This window comes from Acomys minous (genome assembly GCF_964271855.1).
Source record: "Acomys minous genome assembly, chromosome: 9".
Classification (NCBI taxonomy): domain Eukaryota; kingdom Metazoa; phylum Chordata; class Mammalia; order Rodentia; family Muridae; genus Acomys; species Acomys minous.
The window spans coordinates 19,051,509-19,069,207 of NC_140490.1; the positions used below are offsets into that span (position 1 = coordinate 19,051,509).

At 45.9% G+C, this 17,699-nt stretch overlaps 1 protein-coding gene across 2 annotated transcripts in view; it reads right to left on the minus strand.

Annotated features, from left to right (window-relative positions):
* Positions 1–729: 729 nt before the first annotated feature.
* DCP1A (decapping mRNA 1A) overlaps positions 730–17,699 on the minus strand; it is a 55,399-nt gene continuing 38,429 nt past the window's right edge. The window contains exons 6-10 of one of the 2 annotated variants that reach the window (XM_084797112.1): positions 15,224–15,337; positions 8,964–9,719; positions 7,120–7,185; positions 4,777–4,995; positions 730–4,483 (exon numbers count right to left, since the gene is read on the minus strand). In XM_084797112.1, the coding sequence (XP_084653238.1) occupies positions 4,403–4,483; positions 4,777–4,995; positions 7,120–7,185; positions 8,964–9,719; positions 15,224–15,337 (1,236 nt within the window). In that variant the 3' untranslated portion in view covers positions 730–4,402. The remainder of the gene's footprint in view (positions 4,484–4,776; positions 4,996–7,119; positions 7,186–8,963; positions 9,720–15,223; positions 15,338–17,699) is intronic. The other variant, XM_084797113.1, reaches the window with a different exon arrangement.

The following is a 17,699-nucleotide window of genomic DNA, read 5'->3' on the forward strand; positions in this document are numbered from 1 at the left end:
ACTGGCTCAGTGCTAGAGCATGTTTAGCACACACAAGTCCATGGGTTGAACTAAATTTAAAAAGGAAACATTGCAGGATTCTAGTTGTAAAGAAAGCCAATTTAGATCTTAAATTGAATTTGTTGTAATATGGTCATTTGACACACGAACACCTTTGCTCCTGTGGTACATGCGTGTGCATGCATGCCTGTGGGCATGTGTGGTACAACCGTGTGCATGCATGCCTGTGGGTTTGTGTGGTACATGCGTGTGCATGCATGCCTGTGAGTGTGTGTGGTACAACCGTGTGCATGCATGCCTGTGAGTGTGTGTGGAAGCTGGAGGATGACATCGGATGTCTTCCTAAACCACTTTCCCACTTTATTTTTTTGAGGCAGGGTCTATGAGCCTGGAGCTGTTTAGTTTAAATCGGCTAGCCAGTGCCTTCCGAGCACTGGGGTACAGAGGTGTGCCTTCACCGTGGTGGCAACAACAAAAAAAGGACACACACACAAAAACGGGTGCTGAGGGCCTTGTGCAGCTAAGCACGGAGCCCCGCCCCCAATGTGCCTGTCTTTAACAGCTTTTCTTCTGGAGAAACAGAAGATGAATCTTGACTTTGGCTGTTTCTGCTCCTTGCCCTTATCTCACCTGAGCAGTACGGGCTCTGAGGAGGTACAATTCATGTCAAAGCTCCCATCATACAAATTAAATAAAAACACAATTAGAATTTTTAGTAGGTGCTAAAACTTGGTTTTGAAATTTTATTAAAAAAATATATTTGCAAACATATAAAATTTAGGATGAAAAATGCTCATTTTAAAACATGTAATAACTTAATATTTGCAAACATACACAGATGGTATAAAACCCACAGCACTAAGAAGGTTACTGAGGTGGCACTGCGCTCGGGGAACAGAAGCTTCACGGTGGTGCAGGGCTTCTCCAAGAGCCGAGCACCTGGTCCAGTGAGTCACGAGAGCCACGGGGCCGAAGCAGGGAGAGTAAGACCACCCACAGCACGAACAGCAACAACACGCTTCTTAAGGATTCACAGATAAAAGGGAAACACAACTTTGCATTTTTTCCCACTTCAAAGTGATCGATATTGCATTGCAGCGTTTTGGAGAACGATGCCAAATCTGAATCCGCGTGCAACACTGCACGCCTCTCCTGCTGAAACTGAAGAACCAAAAAAACCAAAGCAACACAACCCCAAACCCAAGCCAAACAGGCTCCTGGAGGCCCTGGCCCTCATGGCACTGCTGTGTGTGGGAGAGGCCTCTAAAGTCCACTGTAATCTGCTCTGCTCAGACCCCAGCAGTCTGGATTGCTGAAAACGGAGCACTGCTGGCCCCAGAGGGAATGCACTCTGAACACAACGGAAGAAAACCAAAGTCTGCAAGCGGGTGGGCCACAGGCCGTGACCCCTCAGTCCCTGCCACCCACAGGGTCCTCCTGTGCCCTTCTCTTCCCTCTGAGTTGGTGTGACGGCCGACTCCACTGCATGCGCAGGTGAGCGCCTTCAGCGTTACTATTATCCCTGTTACAATGGCAGTTATGGCCTCTTCTACTGAAATGACAAGATTTCAAATGACATTCTTTGGGGGGAAAGAGCAATAATGCTGCATGGTTTAAACAGATCACTTGCTAGTGGCTTCAATGGCATTTATAATTCCCATAAGAGGATTCAGGCCACACCCAGAACCAATGCTTGCACATGCAGAATCTGGTCACTGGTATCTAAGCCAAGCCTGGGCCAAGGCCTTATCTTTGGGTTTGGAATGAAAGGCCACTGTCTAGGGCAAGCTGTGGACAGTCCCTATGGAGATGGCAGGGAAAGCCTTTCCTGATACCGATGGCCACTTGACATTTAGGACTTAAGGGAAGCCTGGGAGACACAACCAGGAATGGGGCAGCCTGAGAGGGACGGGGGGGGGGGGGGGGGGGGCATTAGCTGGGGTGTGCACTCATTCAAAGATACATTAACACAACAAAAAAGAGCAGTGTCATTCACTGGCGACACCCCAAACACGCTGCACTCCAAACTCTGGTCTGTTTTTCCCAGACCCTTTGACCACAGGGCAAGGGTGGGGTGTGTATACAGATGGACAGAGTGGCCTAAATGTGGTCTTCTGGGCTCTGCCAACCTAGCAAGAAGCATCTCCAATGTCCCTTTCAGTTCAACTAAGGTTCCAGCAATGACACTGTAAACACGCAAGCTACGCTAGCTAGCAGAGGTTCTGGATAGTAAGGCCGAATGAGGAGCAAGGCAATGCAGCTGACTTGCAGGCCTGGCCTGGCTCTGTGGGGACTCACTCTGGCCTGGCTTCCCAGCGATCATGATCTGAACTTTTGGCTTCTGAATTTTAAGTCAACGCTTGGAGTATATAAATCTGGGAGTTGAAACAGGTTTACCCTTTTCAAGTCTCCATCACTTCGGCACTTAGAAGTTTACACTTACATGGAGGAAGCCTTCCTTCTCAGGGTTTCTATTTCTCTGTTTATCTAGTCATTCCTAGGATTAAAGGGTGAAAAGTAACAGATCTGACTGCAGATGCTCTTTAGGGTACCCCTCTTCACCCTCTCATAATATTACACACACTTAAAAGCATTAGTGAAATTCAAATACCTACTGGAAGAAGAATGCTTTGATTCGTCTGTTCACTGACGTCCACTGAGACCACACGTAGGGGCGATCACACCTACAGGCATGCTCACTTTATGAGAATGGCCCTGTGACCACCACCTCCTGCTGTCATCACACTCACCATCTCACTACAACTTTATCTGTCTTAGATGATGCATGAACAATTAATTTTTGGTTGCTAAATGTACATACTATCATGAAACTATCTCTAATTGCGTATGAAGAAGCCTTAAGCTTCCCTGAATTCTGCACACTTCACACACAACTAGGCAGACAGCGAGAGAAGACGCTCAACCGAGAAGCAGACGTCGGCCAGGAAGCAGCTGACGTCAGCATGAGCCAATTGAAGTATCCTTTAGGCTAAAAAACTAAGACCAAAGTAAAACAAGTAATTAATAAGTAATTTTCTAAAATTTCAGCTAGAAAGAAATCGATGAGCCTTTGATTGAGTTCCCGTTAAAGCTTAAGCAACTGTTCAGGGGAACTGTCGCCTCGGTCAGCATCCTTCCCAGCGAACCCTGACGCGAGCTGGTTGAGCCAACTGGGTTCTTACCCATCATTAAATAGTGCTTAGAGAAGGAAGCAGTGCATCTGAACTGGTTAAATACTACAAAATGACCTGTATCATAGAAACGAAGACACTTTTCATTCAAAGAATATCTCAAATCACTATTGCTGAAATAATCAAGTTCTACATTAAAATATTACTAAACACCATTACATGCCATAAAAGAATAAATAGAAACCATGGCAGATCAATAGCAGCATCACAAAGCATCTATACAGTTTCCTGCTGTGGCTGGATGAGCTCGCAGCCCAGGAAGATACTGTGAGGTTCTGTGTCTCACACTTGCTTTTTGACTCCATATTCTACAACAAAGGACAGGCAGTGTGAGCACAGCTCCCTTCTCTGCATAGCTTTAAAATGCTCTCAGCACATTGGAGGAATGGAACCAGAATGGCTTTGTCAGATTGGTCCACTGGTCCTTTTGCCAAAGTGTTAAGAAAAACAATCAACAATAATTGAACTGTGTTTAGACAGAAAAGGAAAATAAGGCTGCGCTTCACACACAAACTTGACACTTAACCCACTGAGGTTCACTGCAGCGGAGCCTTCTGGTAGCATCTGGATCTGAGCAGCCCCGGCCTGCGCTGCAAAGGTGTGGAACCTCCTCCACCGGAGCCCAGTTGGGCCCTACCCAAACAGCCGTGCTTCACGCGGCAGGACCAGGGACACTTACTGAAACACAAAGAAATCCCAGAAGCTTTAAGGCCCAAGCGGGGTGCTCATAGAAAATATACTTCCCTCGAACAAATGCCTTCCAAAGAATCAACTTAAATTCTGATCCTTAAAATTTGAAGCTACTCTGGAGCTGGCATTCAGTTCAGAGCTTCTAGGGGCAGAAGAGGAGGGAGGGCACGGACTCCACTGAGCTCTGCCGCAAGGCTGGTGGCTCCTCCCCGAGGCCTGGAAAGCAAGCTAACAATCGGGCTCCTCATTGCACACACTTGCTTACAGCCGATGAAAACACCCACGTAACTCAGCACAAAGGTCTTTTTTGTTGTTTTTGTCAAACAAAGGTCTGCTGGTGATGCTTCACAGTGAAACCTCCGTCGTCACTGAGAATGTCTCTAGAAAACATCTTTAAGGAAGAAGGCTCATCTCAGGCTCAAACTCAGGCTTCTCGAAGCTCCAGGTTCTAGCAGATGTTCCAGGATGAAGCCTGCCTGGTTGTGAGGTGGACCCCAGCTTTCGCGTTGACTCTGCTGCAGTCATAGGTTGTGGCTGTCTTTGCTCTTAGTCAGAACCTGTAAGTACACTTCATGAAGTGTACTGAGGAAGCTGGGGTCATTCTGGAAGAGATGGGAAAGGTGGGAAGACACAGCATCAGGCACCTCCTCAGAACTGACTTCCTTGGTAACAAATGAAGAAAACAAGAACTGATCGGTGTGAAAAGTTCCCCAAATACCCTCCCCTCCGAGGCAGTCACAATGACAGGTGGAGTGTGTAGCCATCACTCCATCAGGAGGCTATACCTGGGAAGAGAGAAGCTGCTCCCAAGTAGGTTTTTGAATATGCACCAATGTATAATAAGCCTTGTTTTATTAAGATACAAAATTCAAGACCACGCTGTCACCCTACATACCTTTATTAGATGGATCAGTGTGTCCTGGAGCTGAGACTTGCTGAGAATAATGGAAGGCTTTCTCTGATTTTCTGGTGTTCCAACAGTGAGGGGAGAGGAGGAGCTTGCTTTCTTCTCTAGGTCTGTGGACCTGGGAACTGTCTGCTGGAACACACTGGGGGACAGCAGGACCGAAGATACTGCCATGGTTGTTGCAGTAACCAGTGGAGGGCCAGGGACCTGTGGGGGCCAAAGAACAACAGTCACTCTGCACTGCAGTCCAGAAGCACACAGCCAGGCCCACAAAGGGGAAGTGTAATAGTCATCAGCATGATGAGACCCACAGCACAGAGCAGAGCCAGACTCTTGCCCTCTCTTCCCTGTCTCGCTTTTCAACAGGGTCTCACGGTGTAGCCCTTGCTAGCCTGGAGCTCACCATGTAGACTAGACTGGCCCAGAATTCTTTTCCGAAGTGCAGGATTACAGTGGTGCACCAGCACACCTGGCCTTTTTCTTTTTACAAATTTTGTGTATTTGTGAGTTCTGTGGAGTGGGTATGGAAGCCGGAGGACAGCCTTAGTGTTGACCTTCATCTTCTACCCTGTTGAATCTGAGGCTTGCTATCTGAGCCATTTAGCTTGATCTGCTCTGACACTTTTCCTTAGGATTTTATTTTATTTACTCATTTTAAAAGATTTATTTATTATTATGTATACAATGGTCTACCTGTGCATATACCTGCAGGCCAGATGAGGGCATCAGATCACATTATAGATGGTTGTGAGCCACCATGTGGTTGCTGGGAATTGAACTCAGGACCTCTGGAAGAGCAGACAGTGCTCTTAACCTCTGAGCCATCTCTCCAGCCCCTTAAGATTTTATTTTATATGTATAGGTATTTTGCATACATGTATGCCTGTGCACAGTGTGTGTGTGGAGCACTCATGGAGGTAGAAGAGGGTGCTGGATCTCTGGAATTGGCCTGGCAGCTGCCATGTGGATGCTGGGTCAATTCTCCAGCTCTCTTAGCTTGCCTTTTGATATAAAACTGGGCTAAGTGCTTTTGCTGATGAGCCCAATAGAACAAGCTAACCTAAAGCAGACAGAAGGTTAACTTCCAAAGATGCACGACAGGGGTATAGACTCATAGGTAGGTGAGCAAGTACCATGGGAAGACTGTCTTTCAAGGTTGGTGGGTGAAGGGGAGTAGTGGACATGTGTAAAAATGAGGTGAGTGTGTAAGAAATAATCAGCGAAGCATGCAGGCTGAGGAGGCTTTGTCATCAAGTGAGGGCTTGTGGCTGTCTCCTGGGAGTATCTCTTACTTAGACCAGGTTGATGCATGGCCAGCACCCACTCAGTTACAAATGACGCATGATGGCCCACCTGCTGTCAAGAAGACATTGTTTTTTGTTTTTTAAAGATCTATTTATAGCCAGGCATGGTGGCGCATGCCTTTAATCCCAGCACTCAGGAGGCAGAAGTAGGTGGATCTTTGTGAGTTCGAGGCCAGCCTGGTCTACAAAGTGAGTCCAGGACAGCCAAGGCTACACAGAGAGACCCTGTCTCCAATACCCAAAAACCAAAACAAACACGCCGGGTGGTGGCGGCGCACGCCTTTAATCCTAGCACTCGGGAGGCAGAGGCAGGTAGATCGCTGTGAGTTCGAGGCCAGCCTGGTCTACAAAGTGAGTCCAGGATAGCCAAGGCTACACAGAGAGACCCTGTCTCGAAAAACTTAAAAAAAAAAAAAAAAACCCAAACTAAACAAACGAAAAAAAACCCTATTTATTTACTATGTATACAATGCTGTGCCTGCATATACACCTGCATGCCAGAAGAGGGCACCAGATCTCATTATAGATGGTTGTGAGGCACCATGTGGTTGCAGGGAATCGAACTTGGGACCTTTGGAAAAGCAGCCAGTGCTCTTAACCTCTGAGCCATCTCTCCATCCCAAGAAGACATTGTTAGCAAGGTCTGCAAGCCACAGCAATGCCGTCCATGAAGGGGCACCTGAGACAGGTCAGAGCTCGAGTGCTAGAACTTTTCGCTAAGGTAAGAGCCCACCCACCCAGCAGAACCTGAAACTGTTCAATGTCTCTTCAGAAAAGGGACATCCCAGGGCCGAGGGAATGGCTAAGTGCTTGCTATGCCTGCGTTAGGTTAGCTTGTGAAGACCTGAGTTTGGATCCCCGGGAAGATATAAGAAAGAATCTGGGTGAGTGTGGCGGCAGCCCACATACAATCCCAGGGCACAGGAGGTGGAGAGCAACTATAGAAGACACCTAATGTCAGCTCTGGCCTTCCACATGGGTACACACACACCTGGGGTGGGGAGGTGGGGTGGGGGGATGTCTTTACCGAGATGGCGTTGGGTAACACCTTGGGCTGGGCAAACACTTCAGGATCCTGGTTTTGCTGCATAGACTGGAATGATGAATGGGAAAAAAGACAAACAGTTACAGCAAGTATGTGTTAGTTTGGTGACAGATCTGTGTTATCAACAAGGAATGGTTCAGAGGCTGAGAGGACTTGTTGGTAACGCAACCAATGACTCATCTCCACAATGAGGGCACAAGACAGCGGCTCCTGTGGAGTTCCTACCCCCTCCCCAAGAAGTGTGGGCAGAACCTTTCAGGAGACTGTAAGTGGGATGGAACCAAAGTCAGAGCTTGTGTAGAACGGACAAACTCTACTAGTGAGCCACATCCTCAGTCCTGGAACTTGTCTGGAGGTCGAGGCTGGCCTTGAACTTGGAATTTTCCTGCCTCAGCCTCTGAAGCAGCTGGAATTATGCATCTGTCTGCCTGTCTGAGACTGGGTTTCACTGTGTAGTCCTGGCTGGCCTGAAACTCAGATATCTGCTGGCCACCATGCCTGGCTGAGAACAAATTATTAAAACAACTTTTTTTCTGCAGTGCTGAAAGTTGAATTTAGGACCTTACCCATGCCAGGCAGGTGGCTCTATTATTAACTGTGTGCCAGCTTCAACTCCTCAAAGGCTCTCTGAATCTGGTCAGTGGCACTAACCAGCCTTCACCCTAAGTATACTTTCAACACTCAGTTTTGTCCTTATTCAGTAGAGAAAGAGAAGGAACTTTCTTTTGTTGTCTTGAGACGAGGGTAGTTGAGGCTGGTCTCCAACTTGAGCCTCTTCTGCCTTACTTGCTTAACTATGGTATTAGAGATGTGGACTATCATGGCCTTTGGGAAAGAACTGACGCTGCATAGCAAGTACAAGGGAACTCAACCCATGGTCTTTTGTTTGGAGACAGGATAGCCCTGGTTGGCCTGGAGCTTGCTATGTAGACCAGGCTGGACTTCTACTGAGACTAAAGGCTGTGCCACTATACCAGGCAAGAATAAGACCTTAACGCTAGCACTGCCATCTGAATGAGTATTTACACGTATGTAGGTGGTCTCTGCCAGGCAGCATGCAAAAGTGCAGTGCTGTGTCCTAGGGCGGCATGTAGAGGAGGCACAACCGCAGCCTGAGCTTCCAGGCTGAGTGACGGGCAAACAAACTTTCTTCCATGCTTTTTTCCATTTTATCAGACCCCATCCCCAAATAGCAGGAGCACTCGAGGCCTGTGACGCCTACACAGCCAGGCAGTACGGCCCGTCCTAACTGAAAGGCAGTAAAGTCTGAGGAGCACACCCACTGCCTTCCAGCTGTGACCTCGCACCACTCATCTGGACTTGGCTCCTTTTCTCACTTGTAAGTTTGCTGGTTATGAATTACTTCGATGGGCAAAGCTCTCCTCCTCCCTCTACCAATCTACCATGAAGCCTCACTGACTGTTCGTCCACACTGCCCAACCCAGGTCCCTGCTGCTCAGGCCCAAGTGACCGACAGCTTGCTCTGTAATGGGTGACCCGATTCCTGTGCCTGCTGTTTCCAACGAGTCACTCTTCTTTCAGAACCTTTTGGTGTCTTCCCAAGGTCTGAGGACTTAATCCAAACTCCTCAGCTTACAGTTTATTCATTTTCCAGTGCTGACGCCTCAGGTTTGGTCCCCCATGCCCACCCCCCCGCCCCCCCCCCCCATTCAGTTACAGATTTTGGAGACAGACACATACATGCACTACACCTTTGGCTGGGCATGGCTGGTGCACAAATAAGACACCTATACAAAACTGTGTCATCACTAAAACCGAGGCCTTTGTGGTTTCATCCCTCCACGCGCTCCCGCCCCTCTCAGTACCTGGAGGGTTGGAGCAAGCACCATGTTGCTCAGGGAGGTCGAGACTGCTGCTCTTGCTGCTGCTGCTGTCTTAGAGGGAGGCTCTATGAAGCTCTCAGGGGTGGCCAGTTGGCCAGCTGCTGAAGAAAAGTTGGGTGCCCCTGCACCTTTCCCAAGCGGCTGTATTTGGTCATGCTGTGGGGTCAACCTGAGTTTCTGGAGCAGATCGACACTTGGGAGGGCTGTGCTGGCTGGGTGCGCCAGGCCCACCGGGGCTCTGAAGGGGCTCTGGTTAGCGATCAGACTGCTGTGGCCTAGCTCAGAGGCTGGCTGGTTCAGGAGTGGAGATTTCTGTCGAGGTGCGGTCTTTACTGCTTGCATCAAGGTGCTATTCCGAGGTAAGTGGGGCACAGGTGTGGTAGGAGCTTCAGCTGGCTGAGTGGGACTGAGGACAGGGCTCAGTGGGATTGGGTAGCTCGAGGCATGCTTGTCACCTGACTGTGCAATGGAGGCAGGGGTGATCAGCACTGGAGCGGTGACTTCAGATTGGACTGTGTGGTGAGCGGCAGAATGGACACCCAGGTTTTCCGACTGAGGAGCTCCCCCTGACTGCTCAAAGGGAAATGGGCGGAAGGAGCTGGGCTCTTTCTGCGATGCATCTCCGGGCAGCTTCTCCACATCTTCTGACTCTAGACCCACAACAGCTGGTTGCTCCTTTGGCAAAGAGGTTCCAAATAGCTCTTCTACTGTCAGGTGTTTGTGACCAGATGGAGCAGACTGAAAAACACAATCAAATGGCACAATGAAAGAACTCTCTGGAAACCAATGTAACCAAAATTCTTTTCCATCACACAGAAATACGTAGAAGCAAGAACAGAGTAGGAAAACAAAAGCCTGGAGCACTCTAAAATGCAGCAGGGTTAGAAATAACTTAGAAAATACTCATAGCTACATAATTCGTAATAGCCCCCAAATGCATACAATCCAAATATCCTTTTAACAGGGAAATGTTTCAAGACCAGCTGCTATCAAAGTCTCTTTTGATCTGAGGATGGAAATCTGCTTAGTAACACAATTCTGCATTGCGGAGCTCCAGCATTTACTTAGTTTCCCTTGGTGACTGTGGCTAAGGTTAAGAGGCTATACCACAACATAGCTACCTGTGCCTAAGTGCCCATGTCAGTAAAATCCAGGGAAATGATGCCAACGAGAGGAAAACCAAATTCTAAGTAATTCACTTTTACTGTTCTTTGTAAAAAGTTAGTATTGTCCTGCAGGAACCTAAATACCCCAAACAACTTTAACCATGTCTAGCCAGCCTTTTCTCCTCCACACCCTCAAGTTCCAGAATCCCGAAGAAAAACGAAAACATTGACACTGAAGGTGGGAGCTGGGGAAGCGGTACTCAGTGGTATAACTCTTACACGTGCATGCATAAAAAGTATAATTTTTATTCCTCTTTTCACTGTGGCCTTATATTAAAAGTGAGATTCTGAATCTGGAGAGATTTTATACTTTGAGACAGGGTCTCTCTGCATGGACTGCCCTGGCTGTCCACGAACTATATGGACCAGACTGGTCTCAGACTCAGAGAGCTACTCCTACATGGTGACTCTACATCAAAATCTCTTTATAGATCATACAACAACAACAACAACAACAATAATTTTAAAAATTCACATGGTTCAATTTCCTCATATTCTTACTTCTCCAGAGCCGGGTTCCTAAATAAGAATATACCAAGGCTCAAATTCTCAAATATTAACTAGATAATTTACATAATTATGAACATTTAAAAAATTAAATCAGCTGGGCATGGCGATGCACTTCTGTAATCCCAGCAACTGGGGAGTCAGAGGTAGGATCTCTGTGAGTTCGAGAACAGCCAAGGCTACATAGAGAAATCCTGTCTTGAAAAATCAAAACACAAAAACAAAAAACAAACAAAAAACCTCTTCAAGAAACTATAATCACAAACATAATTTTGACAATTATTTTTACAGTTCTATTACCAAGCTACATATAGCTCAGATCTCTCAGATCTTGCGTTATTTCATTCATTCATTCATATATATATATGTGTGTGTGTGTGTGCGTGCGTGCGTGTGTGTGTGTGTGTGTGTGTGTGTGTGTATAGTGTGTAGTGTGTATCTCAGGTGTGTGTGTGTGTGTGTGTGTGTATGTGTATAGTGTGTAGTGTGTATCTCAGGCTGGCCTTGAGCTTTCAACAATCTTGCTTCAGCTTCCTGACTGCTTAATGTCCAATAATTAAAAATTCTTTATGATAAAACAAATGGTTCAAGATTCTGTGGCAAAAAAGGACTAGACCTTGATGGATTGTTGGATTGTTCACACATGCAACTCCAGGATGGGGAGACTGAGGCAGGAGGATTAGTCTGAATTTAAGGTGAGGCCAAGCAACAAAGTGTGTTCCAAGCCAGACAACCAACCAATTTCCCCATGCCCCCAAACCACTCAGCAGGCTGGGAGCAGAGTACAACTGTGACACCAGAACTAGGAGACAGTGGTAGAGAATCAGAAGTTCAAAGCCACCCTCACCTACCTACTGAGCTCCTGGCTGGATGAGACTATCCCCGAAAGCTTAGCCCAATCTAGTCCAACTTAGACAAAACCAAAGGAAAGTGCTGGAAAACAATAGCCATATCCATTAATGCACATTAGAGTGGGTCACAATGCTTATGCTGCAACACACACACCAATTCTGAAAGACAAAGTTTTAGGGCTATTCTGCAGAAATTTCAGGCAGAAGACATTTCTATGTTAAAGAATAAAAACAATTAAAAATGAAAAAACAAGGGAAAACGCCCTCGGGAAAGATTACCAAAAGAATTTAATAAGTGAGATAAGAAGTAGAATGAAATAAATCTAAAAAAAAGAAAAGGAAAAAAAGAAAAAAAAAAAAAAAGAGAAGTGGAACGTACTTTGTGTCTCAGCACTAGGTGGCAGTGTGATCAATCAATTCAGCACCTCTGTGTAAGAGCAGATTAGGGATTTGCAGTTGTTTTAGACAACCATGTAGCTCTTGACAATATCCAAATCTCAATGACTTATAATTCCTTGGTTTTAACAGAAAAAAAAAATACAATTTTATTTTATTTTGTGTTTTCGAAGAGTGCTGGACAGGTGGGCATGGGGGGACTTACTGGCCAGCCTAGCTAGGCATCATGGCAAGCTGTGGGCCAATGAGAAACTGCTTAAAAATGAAATGAAATAAAATAAAAGAAAAAGGGAGGTGCGATGGCACCCGAGGTGGTTGTGCCCTCCCCATGTATGCACATGTACAGAGCTGGGCATGGCGGGGCGTGCCTGTAACCCCTGTCCTTGGGAGGTAGAGACAGAATGATCAGAAATTCAAGTTTGATTCCAGATTATACAGGAAGTCCGAGGCCAGCTGGGCTATCGGAGACACTGCCTCAGAACAGATGAAAAACAAGGGTGGAGAGGTAAGGTAGATTTAATGGTGTATACTATATATACAACTGTAACACAACAATCTTGTTAACATGCAGAATGCATGCTAATAAAGACAAACTTAGAAAATACTCATAGCTACATAATTCGTAATAGCCCCCAAATGCATACAATCCAAATATCCTTTTAACAGGGAAATGTTTCAAAACGGTTATACTAAGTTATACAGGTTGAGTGTTCCTCATCTAAAAACCCACAATCTAAAATGCCCCATGCCCCAAATCTTTTAATTCCCAATGCGAGGCCACGGATGAAAAAATGCACTTCATGTGAGAAGTCAAAATTAAAACAAAAGCGTACTGAAAAATAACCTGTAATTTTACCATTAGGCCACATCTATATGCAACCCAAGTGAATTTCCGGTTTAAATCTAGGTCCTACTCCAAGATCTCTCACTATACACACACACACAGAGCGAGAGAGCGAGAGAGCGAGAGAGAGCGAGAGAGAGAGAGAGAGAGAGAGAAACAGAGAGAGACAGAGAGAGAGCGAGCGCACGAGAGCGAGCCTGAGTGCACACGCATATGCAGGCACTACAAATTCAAGACCGGGTTTGTAGCCTTAACTTATGTAGACCAGGCCGTCCTCAAACTCAGAGACCCACCTGCCTCTGCCTCCAGGCTGGTGCTGGGATTAAAGGTGTGCACCTCCGTGGGCCTGTGGAAACCCTCAAGTATTTCAGGTATGGGCTACACAGTAGGAACTGCTCTATCATTTACAAACCGGGGCTGCAGTGCTCATCCGTGGCTCAATCTTGTCTCGCATGCATGGGCTCAAACCTTCTCCAAGGAAGAGGGAAGGGAGGAGGCGGGGAACAAACAGCAACCTCAGCAAGCCTTGGGGTTATGCTAATGAGACAGACTCGCAGGAGACTACAAACTATGCTTCTATTTGCTTAAGGCTCACATTCCTGGTTTGGAAAGACCCGTCAGTGGCTGGCAGGGGCACGCACAGACTGGGTGTGCTCCTTTAACCTACGAACTCAGGAGGCAGATCTCGGTGAGTCTGGGACCGCTTGGTGTACACGCTGAGTTCCAGACCAGTCAGGACTATACAGAGAGACTGTCTCAAAAAGCTAAAATATAAAAAAAGAAGAAAAGGGGGGGGTAGGCTGGAGAGATGGCTCAGAGGTTAAGAGCACTGACTGTTCTTCCAAAGGTCCTGAGTTCAATTCCCAGCTCACAGCCATCTATAATGAGATCTGGTGCCCTCCACTGGCCTGCAGGTGTACACGGAAGCAGGGCACTGTATATATAAATAATAAATAAATAAATCTTTTTTTAAAAAAGGGAAAATAAAAAGAAATGAAAAAGACGGTGGTAGGGAAAGAGGGCATGACTGGGAAGCTACTGTGGTTGTAAGAGGGCATCACAAAGGATCCTTGTGTTGACTGAAGCAGGATCTGTTACAACTATGACGGTGAATAGGTAAAGCTGTCTCAGAGCAGAGTGACAGACGGAGTGCGCACACACACATACAAATGAGGACAGTGAAAACTGAGAAACTATGAGCACCGTGGGCCTGTGTCAACACCCTGGATATGACGGTACATACTTTACAGATGTTATCAACAGGAAATAGGGTTGAGTACACAGGTTCTTTCTGTATTATGTGTATATTCATATTGTTATTACCGGGATAGCATCTGCTTTTGCTAGCCACGGTGGTCTGGAAAAAGTTATATAACACAACAGATTGGCCTCAAACTCGTAACTTTCCTTCCTCAGTCTCCAAAGTGCTGGGATTACAGATGTGCACTATCACATCTGGCTCTTTGTAAGCTACTTATCACTCTGATAATTAACAGAAAAGGTATAATGACATAGTATCTGTTGTTTTATCAGAGCACTAATTATAAAGAGAAAAAATCAATTCAACAATATTTTTATGGACACAGCATTGATACAAAGTGAGATCCAGGACAGCCAGGGATACACAGAGAAACCTGCCTCAAAACCCCCCAAAGACACAGCATTGAACCGGGAGAGAAAACTGTGGGTCCTGAGTGGCCATGGGTGCTTCCTTTTCATCCCAGCATTTGAGAACTAGGAACCAGCCTGGTCTATACATCAAGAGCTACATAGTAAGACCCTGACTCAAAACAAAAAACAAACAAAAAAAGAAAAAGAAAAAGAAAAAGAAAAAGAAAAAAAAAAAAAAAAAAAAAAAAAAAAAGAAGCAAGCCACAGGTCCCAATAGCATGAGACAGTGAATAAAGACCAAACCAAACTATAGTAACTAATTAAAGTCAGTGAGAAAATAGAACAATCAGGAGGACAGAAGGCAGAGGGTATAGATGGCCCTGACTAAATGGAGGATGAGAGATGAGAAGAAGGAAATGGACACAGCCATGGGAGAAAAGCACTGCAAGCCAAGGAAGCCTCAGGTCAAAGCCCTGTGATGGCGGCTAAGTGAGCACAGCAGAAAAGTAGGAGTTGATGGCACAGGGGGAGGGAGGGGCCAGACTCAGGGTGCAGTGTTGTGAACCATTCACCACGGGAGTTTGTAAAAGCAGAGGAATCCAAGTCAGGGTTAGCAGGATCCCTCTGCTGGCCTGGTGTAGTGCTGAGAAGGCCGTATCAAGAACAAAGCTAGGGGATCAGCAAGGAGGCTGCTGGTATAGTCCAGATGAGAGTGTCATGGCCTGGGAAAGGAGCAGGGCGCATGTCAGTACGTCACACATAGGCTCTGACAGGCAAGCGAGGAAGCAAACCTGCACAGCAGTTCAAGTCCTTAGGAGAGGTCAGTGTTTGTTGTTCTGACAAAGCTAGGGCTTCGACTGTACGAACCTTATCTTGTAACCCAGAGGGTGTGTCTTCTAGAGTCTCGGTGCTTCCCAGATTGGAGAGCTGAGTGCTTGGCTGTAACCCAGGGCTGGAGATATTTGAGCCGCCCATCTGATTCTTGGAAAAGAATTAAAAGAAAAAGTCTATGATCTGAAGAAGAATGACTGTCTAAAATCTGGTTCACATTTGAAGTTATCAAAAATGCCTTAATTGAAAAATAAGCAAAAAATTTTTTCTTAAAATAATTCTATGATTCTTCACATAATGCCTATAATAAGGTTTCTATAAAGTATAGATCTCAATTTCTTTTCTTTCTTTTTTGTTTTTTTTGTTTTTGTTTTTTGAGACAGGGTTTCTCTGTGTTAGTTGTGGTTGTCCTGGAGTAGCTTTGTAGACCAGGCTGGCCTCGAACTCACAGTGATCTGCCTGCCTCTGCCTCTGCTGGGATTAAAGGCATGCACCACCACTGCCTGGCTGCAGATCTCTATTTCTATATGTGACAACTCCAACTGTTATGGCTTTTCCCAAGATTTAAGTCACACAGGATGCCTTTCACTGCTGGGAGACACAGTTCTATCTGTATGCCCACTTCTACCGCCAGGATGCCGAGCAGAACTGCCACCACTGCAAAGGTGGTCATCCAGTGATGGCCCACTAAGGTCATGACCTCGGAGCACTCCAAGAAACAGTGGTTTGTTCTCTGCCATGGTTTTGTCTTTTCAAAAATGCTACATAAAGTCGGATGGTAATGGCTTCTGTCACTTGTCATAAAGCCTTGAAGATTCACGCAAAACTGATTTATAGTATCAGTAGCTCATTCCTTTTTAATTGCTGAGTATGTAACATTTGTATTATTTTTATTTCTAAAAATCTTTATTTTATATGTGTGAGTGTTTTGCCTGCATGTATGCATGTGCATCATGTATGTGCCTCGTACCTGAGTTGCTCAGAGTACTGGATCTCCTGGAGCTGGAATTACAGATACTGTGATCTGTGGGCACTGGGAACTGAACCAGGGTCTTCTGTAAGAGCAGCAGGGCGTCTTAACCACTGAGCCAGCTCTTCAGCACATTTTCGTTCTTAAAAACGTATTTGCCTATGTATAGTAACTCCACGTGTATGCACGGGTGAGCACCCGCGTGGAAGGAAGCCAGAGGAGGAGCTCAGGTACCTTCCTTGAGACAGGGTCTCACAATGAACCTGGCTCACTGTTTCAGCTGAACAGGCAGGCAGCAAACCCTTAATTAACCCCAAATCCTTAATCCTTCTGTTCCCTGCTCCCTATCCCTTCCAGCCGGGAGTGCAGGCTGACACAGCCATGCTGTTTTATGTGGGTGATGGGAGTCAACCTCTGGTCCTCATGCTAGTACAGAAAGCTCTTTTACAAACTGAGCCATCTCCTCAGTCCCTATTTTCAGTTTCTGATTATGAACATAGCTTTAATAACTTTTGTGTAGACATCAAACGTTCCAATTCACTAGATAAATCAGGGTACAATGGTAAATATATTTTTCTTCTAAAAGTTTTATTTTTATTTTATTTTTTGCAGTCTTACTGTGTATTCCAGGCTGACTTTGAATTTATGATCTTTTTGCCTCAGCCTCCCAAGCCCTAGGATTATAGGTATGACAACCACACCTGACTCTGCTGTAGGACTTTTTTTTTTCTCCACATGTAGATAGTGGTTTTTGTGTGCAACTATGTGCATGCAGAGGCCACAGATTGATGCAGGATGCCCTCAATCACTCTGTAAGTCAGGGTGCCTCACTGCACCTGGAGCTAGCTCATGGAGTCCACTGTACTGGAGGATGGCCATCAAATCTCAGAGCCTCTAGTCGCTGCTCCACAGCGCTGTCCTGAGCCCCAAAACACAGGCACCGGGAGTCAAGCTGGGATCCTTATCTGACTGAAGCATCTCTCCTCTCAGTTAAATAGTCTGATGTTTACATTTAGATTTAGGGGCCAGTTTGAGCTGAATTTAAATAAGATGCTGCAGTTTGCTCAAGGTGCATTTTCTGTGTATGTGCATGGATATGGACATCCAGTCACTTCGATACCATTTAAATTCAAAATTGCTAAAAGTGATGCTGCAAGTGAAAAGTAGTTTTGTTAATAAAAAGAATCCTTGGTTGGGTGTGTGGCTCACTGGTGGAACTGCCTACCATGCCCATGGTCATGGGTTCAAACCCCAGTACCAAGAAATAAACAACCAATGGTAAAACTCACAAGAATCCTCACACGATCACTGGGTAGATCGTAACTCCACGTGTTACTATGTTACTATGACATTTTGGAAACCTAAGTTACATTTGAAATATTTGCTCCAGCTTTTCTAAGTATTGTCTATGTCAAGAAAACAAACCGAGTAACACAACAGGAACCGACTCCAAACTTCACTGCCCATTGGTGGGATTACAGGTGTGCACCACCATGCCCAGCTACACATTTACCCAGTGTCACCATCTGACTTAGGGTGAGA